At 33.1% G+C, this 8,056-nt stretch overlaps 2 protein-coding genes across 2 annotated transcripts; one reads left to right on the top strand and one right to left on the bottom strand.

The window, feature by feature from the left end:
- Positions 1-3,780: 3,780 nt before the first annotated feature.
- On the top strand, positions 3,781-5,880 carry LOC112456239 (putative nuclease HARBI1). The gene is made up of 5 exons (XM_025018649.1): positions 3,781-4,004; positions 4,097-4,329; positions 4,405-4,691; positions 4,788-5,367; positions 5,580-5,880. Exons 2-5 carry the CDS (start codon positions 4,115-4,117, stop codon positions 5,590-5,592), a joined length of 1,095 nt encoding a protein of 364 aa, XP_024874417.1. The 5' UTR covers positions 3,781-4,004; positions 4,097-4,114; the 3' UTR covers positions 5,593-5,880.
- Positions 5,881-6,350: 470 nt separating this feature from the next.
- Positions 6,351-7,820, bottom strand: LOC112456238. Its single transcript, XM_025018648.1, has 5 exons — positions 7,766-7,820; positions 7,502-7,612; positions 7,192-7,340; positions 6,955-7,095; positions 6,351-6,872 (listed from the first exon to the last, which is right to left on the bottom strand). Exons 3-5 carry the CDS (start codon positions 7,255-7,257, stop codon positions 6,423-6,425), a joined length of 657 nt encoding a protein of 218 aa, XP_024874416.1. The 5' UTR covers positions 7,258-7,340; positions 7,502-7,612; positions 7,766-7,820; the 3' UTR covers positions 6,351-6,422.
- Positions 7,821-8,056: the final 236 nt, after the last annotated feature.

Here is an 8,056-nt window from a genome sequence, read left to right on the forward strand (position 1 = left end):
AGTAGGTACCGATGGTGGGAGCGACGGTCCCGAAGTGGGGACGCCGCGAGAGCCCGGCAACTCAAGGGAGTCGCTTGGATATCGTGGTCGAGGTAACACGTACTTAAGATTCGCTCGTACAATACGGACTTAGCGCGTAGTTTAGCGCAGCGATATATTACAACCAAGCACTTCCGCGTACATTCGCGTTAAACATAACTCGTATAAATATTGCGAGCGGTAAATACTTACCATTTATAACAACGTTCGACAAAAAGTGTCAGCGTGAAGCGCATACGGCGCGACAATCTTTGTAATCAACTACGACGATCTAAAATAAATCAATCGTTTGTTAATATACGCAGTGTCAAGTTAATTTGAATTACTTACCTGCGACTTACCTTGTCTCACGGCATCGATCCATCGTTGTCCAGCGGCGTTCCAGTATGCGATAAGGCGAGGATCTGGGACAGTCAGCGGCAGTCGAGATCCATCCGGGGCGAGAAACTGAAAAGGAAATTGGTCGATTAGATAAACATACACATTTTCTACTTACCTGTTCCGTCGGTGGGTGGTTCCTGGTTCCACGTTGTCCATCGGCGGAGGCAGCGTCGGGGCGGCGAGACATCCAGCGTCGAGAACCTGAAAATAAAAGAGAATTAAGGGGATGCTAAAGCTAAGGCCGAACTTCCTCGACGTCGGTAATGTCAACTCTGTCAACTAAAGCAAAGTCCGAACTGATATTGGACACCTCGCGTGGTGACAACGCGAAACTCCGTTTTCAGTGTTACCAACTTATTTCAGGTTCTATGAAGTGGTGTATGTCCGTACACGTACACACACCACTGAATTGCTCACACGGACGCACGGTAGAGAGACATGCTATAGACGCGGCAACGCCGCGCGGCGTTGCCGCGTCTATGGATTCTTTAGCAATACGGCCTGAACCTGAAAATGCTTTCTTGCCGTCCGTAGCAGAAGGCAGTAACGTATCAAGCCTGATAAGCACCCGCTTTTTATAAATTACATATATTCTTATGCACACATGTGCATGTATATATGTATATATATAATATGTGTGCGCGAATGGTTGAAGGAGTCGCGGGAAGGAAGGAATTAAGATTCGTAGAAAGTCTTCTGTTGTGAAATGTCTATAATACAAGAATGTACATTATTTACAAGTATTTAATACACGCGAACGACAGCTATTCCCGCGCGTGAAAATAAGAACTCGATGATCGTAAGCAACGAATATGCGAGTGACTTTACTTTAACACGCTCGCTCCGAGAAACTTTCGTCGATTGCCGGCTCGCGCGCGAAGGTCCGGAGTTTTATTCCCACGACTTCCAAATTCTCTCGAATCCTCCGGACCCCCGGTAACGAGCCGAAAATTCAGCTGAGCCAATCCGCTGTCGGCGTCTCGAGAAATTAGTATTGACGCACGTCACGCTGAACTCGAGGCCGGCCACCGATCAGCTGTTTTGAAATATTATTTGCTCGCTTTGTCCCGGGGTATGCTTCGCGCACCGAGTCCTCGAGACAAAGGAGCGAGTAAATATAGGCCACAGTGGAACTCTGTTTTTCTGCCCTTCAAGTGTATACTAGGAAATATACAGATATTTCTGCGAATTTGGTCGACTTTACTCTGAAAGGCAGAAAAACCGAAATTATTTTGAAATAGCGATTTTCTTAGATTCGTGGTGTAGATTCGCCGACGCTGGTTTTTGTTCGATCGCGAACAATATGTATCTAATTATTATGTGTATGTTTATAATTGTCTGATGACAAATAATAACAGTAGCATAATTGAGAATGTGAATTAGTATACATAGTATATGTATTGACGCGGGTACTTATTAGACTTGGCAATTTACTGCATCTCTTGCACCTCTCTAATAATTTTTTTCTTGTAATGTAAATGAATGATGTAAAACTCTTTTAAAGGATCTATTCATTCTTGATGGGGGTAAAATAATAACTTTTATAACAAATGCAATAAATATTAAATTTATAGTATTGATTTATATAACTAATTTTATTCTGTCTTTATATAGAAAAATATACCTCAGTCTTAGCATCAGAGTAGAGGGTAACGGCAGCTGATGAACAGTATATATAGATAACAAAACTGAATAAAATTCTTAATTATTATAACATAATCCCAGTAAACCAGTTTGTAACTGTTATGTAACTTAGGGAGCACATGGAAAAAACAACTCTTTATTAGTACCTATACTTTACTCCTGTAAAAAAATTTTGCGATCTATAAAGCCGTTTCAAAGAACAAATTTTGACAGATATATGTCGTACAGATGCCTCGTTAGACAAGGACAGATATCTCTCGTATTATTCCTTTCTCTCCTATGTATGTAATTTGCATGCACCCATTTATTCCTCTTTCTCTTTCTCTCTTTCTGTCTCTCTCCATCCCTGTCCCTCTCTCTCTTAGTACACTGGGTAGCGTACACTTAGTATGGTAAAATCAGGATTTTTTGGAAGTGTGGTGTTAGGATTCTAGGGTATATTTGAAGAAAGAAAAACGATAATGTTATTTAGGACAAGAAACTCTATTTATTATTTCGTTGATAAAATGTTGGGAAATATAAACGAAAATACATATATAAATAAAATATATTATGATATATTATTTTTTTTATTGTTACTGTCGAAAGTAAATAATATTACATAAAACCAGTAATGCAATTCAACATAGATATACATACACACGCACACGCATACGCAATCGCACATACATATGCATACGCACATACATATTATTTTTATTATTTTTTCTGTGGGCCCCAGGCCCCGTCCACGATGACGATATCACGGACATGGGACGTCTCCAGGATCATGAGCCAATTACTTTGTACTAACAATAAGAATAATTCTGCATACTTTTTTTATTTTGTGCCTTTATATCATATGTATTTTTCAAGCATATAATAGCAACCTCGCAAAAGATGTCTTTTTTTATTTCAATTTCTGTTTCAAAAAGAATGTTTTATATATATATATATATATATTTGCTTGTTATATATAGTAATATATGTATTATATATAGTGATATATAGTGTTATATATAGTGTTATATATAGTGATTGAGATACGCGAGAACGCGCATAAACGTGCAGTTTACGCCGAAGTGGCTGTTCGCGAGCGATATGTTTCGTCGACGGATGATTAGCTAATTATGATTGTATACAGAATACTGGATATTTGCGTAAAGTATCGTTGCCTCGCGAATAAAGTCGAAGGACCGTCGAGAAGAGGAAGCTCGCGGTGCTTTCATTTCCCTTCCGAGTGCGTTTCAATCTTTTATCCGTTTTCGCTCTCGTCTTCGTTTCCATTGCCAGTATGCGACAGCCGTTACTGCACTCCATGAAGGGTATCATTGCATGATTTTTCGAATAATACATAAGCAAAAGAGATGTCTTTCTTTGTGCTTAGAAATCCAAAAAGATTATTTTGAGAATCATAAAGAAATTGTATTTTGTTACTGTCTAATCGTTTTTATACATTTATAAGTTTACAAGTATACATAGGATTTGAAAAGAAAGGAAAAAGGTAATCGTCGCGTTTTTTTTCACAGAGACGGGTAAACGTGAAACTGTGTTATTCACGTTGCCCGACTAAATCAAACTCGGATGCTACAAGTATCTAGTGTTTATCCAGCGGGACTTTTAGGATGCCGCAAATGCTGATATCAAGAATAATTATGATTTATCTTATCTATGCCCGTTTCTACCAACGCGGTTTAAACGTTAATCCCTAGTGACATTCGGTTAATCGAAGTTTGCCAAAAATATTGGTTTCTACCAATGATAAATTCACGTTTAAACGCACGTAAATCCAGTTTAATTTAAACGATCAATATTGACCGTTTAGCATTGTTAAACTACGGTTAAAAAATATAACTAGCTAGTTCTGCAGACAAAAATTGTGTGATAAGGTTATATGTAAGGTTATTAATGAGGTTATATATTGGATATATATATTGGATAAAGTAAATATATTAATTGAGGTAAATATAAAGTAAATAAAAAAGTAATAATAATAATAAAATTGATGTAAACATTTTTCATGATACAGAAATTTTCATAATTTATAATATAGAAGTTATACGTAGGAAATATGATGCCCCAGCATTTACTAAACTTGTTGTTTTCTGATGATGAAGATATTGTGAATGTGAGACCGATCAGAAGAAGGAAAAGATTTAAACATCGCATTAATTATTTGGAAGAGCTTGATGACATCGAATTCATAATGCGATTTCGAATAAGTAAAAGATCTGTGTTATCAGTGTTACAACACATAAGAGAAGAATTAGAATTTGCAACAAATAAGTAAGTAGAAACTATTTTATAATTGCAAATATAAATTCTAGTAAACGTAAAGGTAATACAATAATTTCTTTTTAGAAATAAAGCGATATCTCCCATGATACAATTGTTATTGACGCTTCGTGTATATGCCACTGGATCATTTCTTATATCTGCTGGAAATTTCTCAGGTGTGAGCACAACTTCAGCACATTATATTGTACACAGAGTCAGTAGAACCATTGCTAGATTACGACCTCTTTATATTCATTTTCCAAACACGGAAGAAGAAATAAGAAAGGAACAACAACAATTCTATAAAATTGCGCGTTTCCCAAGAGTGATAGGATGCATAGATTGCACACATATCCGTGTCCAATCATTTGGTAAATTATTGCTATATAAAATACTATTATATTATTTACATTGATTTGCCTACTATATAATTATTACTACATGTTCTTTTATTTTGATTATTGTAGGTGGAGAAGATGCTGAGTTATTTCGTAATAGAAAAGGATATTTTTCCATAAATACGCAAGCAACATGTAACAGCAATTTACAAATAACAGATATAGTTGCTCGTTGGCAAGGTTCTGTGCACGATAGTACAATTTTTAATAATAGTCGCTTGAGAGCAAATTTTGAGAATGCCGCATATGGTAACGGTTTTTTGTTAGGAGATTCCGCATATCCTTCGAAGCGGTATCTTCTAACTCCACTGATAACGCCACAAACTGCTGCAGAACGACTCTATAATGAATCACATATTCGTACCCGCAATATAATAGAACGTCTATTTGGTGTTTGGAAAAGAAGATTTCCAATTCTAGCATTGGGAATGCGATATCACTTACAAAGAGTCATGCCTATTATTATTGCAACAGCAGTGCTTCACAATATTGCTAGACAAAATAATGACCCACAACCAGATGACGATCCAAATTTAGATTTACCATGGGATCATATGCTAGCCGAATGCAACATTAACCAGAGAATCAATAATGACGAAGTTGCTGGTGCAACAGTAAGAACAGAACTGATTCATACTTATTTTGCTAAGTATGTTTGTTTACAAATATTTTCATATAGTATATTAAAATTTTGTATTTCTATTAGATTGTATGAGTATGTATGTGTTCGCACGCTGATGTATGTACGTGTGTGCATAAATTATATATAATTCAAAAGTTTTAACTTTATAAATTACCCTATATAAATTATAATAATTTTATAAAATATCTCTATTATTATAAGAAATATATTTTTTCCAGCATTAGAGTATAATAAAGTGAGGAAACAATACATCTACCCTGAAACGTTTCACAATTAACACACATGAATGAAAGACATCTAAAAAGTCAAAGAAACTTTCTATCCTTTTGCATATGTGTAGAGTATAAACTGCATAAGGATATCGAACAGGAAATGCGAAAACCTAAAAATATATTTAGATATTTAGTGATATATTTGTCTCATTTCTGTTTTATTTTTATGTGCATATTAAGGAAATTCCAAATTTAAATAATATTGATGTTTGTAACACTTTTTTTATTTGAATAAGATACAGTTTAAAGTTACATTGCACATATATTATATACGTTTTTTACTTATACATAATAAAGTATATTATCAAGAAAATATCTTCCTCTTCTCTGTCTCTCTCTCTCTAAGCACTCATGTATTATTTTATAAGTACTTTGTATTACACTGAACAAAAATAATAAAACTAATATCTTATTTTGCAGTAAAAACAAAACATAAATTGAACTTCTTGTAAAAAAAGAAACAGTTCTTATATATAACGTAACTGTGTATTAGACTAATCGAACAAAAATAAAATCAATATATTATTTTGCAGTAAGAACAAAACATAAATTAAACTTTTTGTAAAAAAAGAAACAGTTCTTATATATGTAACGTAGCTTTGTATTAGACTGATCGAACAAAAATAAAATTAATATATTATTTAGAAGTAAGAACAAAACATAAATTAAATTAACTAATTTTCATTTTTAATATATTTTATAACTTATTTATATATCATCAGTCTTTCTGATCAGTCTTTCAATACTATCTCACTGTTTAGTTCAACGAATTAAAAATAAAATTTGTTTCTATGAAACGTTAAATGACTTGTTTTGTTGCACCTCTCTTTGTAATCTATGCTCCTGTAATAACAACTCTTTTTCTAATATCTGTACTTCTAATTGTTCTTTCTTCAATCGCGTACTTAAAATTTGCATCTCTATTTCACGTTTTGCTTTAAAATCGTCTGTCATACATTCTGTAAGCTTGATCTTTGAATCTGTTAACATGTCAAATTGTGACATTCTTGAAGTAATAGTTTCTTCTTTTTTCTTATATGGTTTATTGTCTTGTCTATTAAGTTTCCTAGATTTATATTGATCATTTAAAACATTGCTTTTTACTTGAAGTGGAGTACTTATTTTTCGTTTTAATATTTGTACTGCGGATGTGTTCTGTACGTCTTGCTTTTCTGGTTTTTTTATATTTTGTATATTGCTCTTCTTAAGACAATGTTGTGTATTATTCTCTCTCATAAACTGCAACAAAAAGGTATATAAATACAAAGATAAATAATGTAACGTACACTTCTATGCACATAAAAATTTTGTTCAGACTTACAACCGAGCTATTTCCATTAACATCTGATACACTATCGTTTCCAATTATGTCATTTTCCTTATCGTAGTTTGTCATTTCATGTCCATCTGATACATTATCAAATGAATTTTGTCTCATAGCACCAGCATTTTCTTGTAAGTACTACAAATTTATATTAATTTGTATTTAATACATTTGAGCAACAGATATATATATATATATATAATATACAATATAATATATTTTAATATTTATTACATCTCTTACAAGTAGAACATCATCTTGATCATTGTCATTGTCATCAACTGGAAGCCACTCGTCCATTTCAATAGAATCTGATGACGTCTCGCATGAATTTGTCTTTGTAGGTATCTTGCATGCATTTGTACTTTGATCTGTATAAACATCTGTATAATATACATAAATATAATTTAACATATTTTCAGCTTTTTCACATATTACTAGCTAGCAAAAGTTACAATATCGTTCATTTTAATGAGCTTTAAAATAAGAAAGAATCGTAACATTGCTTTATACTGTGCATATATTTTATACGTATATATTTTACCTTCTATAGCATCACAATCATAATCACTTTTAATACCTTCAACAGAAGGTTTAATAATGTCTCGTACACGTTCCAGCACTACATCTGTTTGGGATTCACAAGGTCCTCCACCTAGTTTTTCAATCATAACTTTTATTACAATATACATTATACTTACTTATTACTTGTAAACAATTATATACTTCTACAAATTATGAAATAATTATTTTGATATGTAATATCTCTATAGTTTTACACCAAAATATCAACCAACATTTTACTTGCCTGTTTTATATAATTGTATCCTTTCATCAGCGAAAAATTTTCGTGTCTTTTTTTTAAGATTTTCCCAACAACTTTTGAGGACTTCCGCACTTCTAAATTCAGTTGAAGAAGATGTACTATTGTAATTATTTTCTATTACCTTCCAACACTTTTCTTTATCTTTTGAGGTTACTCCGTCAGTTCTTTTATTTTCTATTATATTTTTATACTTCAATACTATTTCTGTTAAAATTAGTTTTTCCTTTTCGGAAAAATTTTGGGCACGTTTCCGTTGCACACTTAATTTTGCTG

This window comes from Temnothorax curvispinosus, unplaced genomic scaffold (genome assembly GCF_003070985.1).
Source record: "Temnothorax curvispinosus isolate PA1 unplaced genomic scaffold, ASM307098v1 QBEX01006675.1, whole genome shotgun sequence".
Lineage (NCBI taxonomy): Eukaryota > Metazoa > Arthropoda > Insecta > Hymenoptera > Formicidae > Temnothorax > Temnothorax curvispinosus.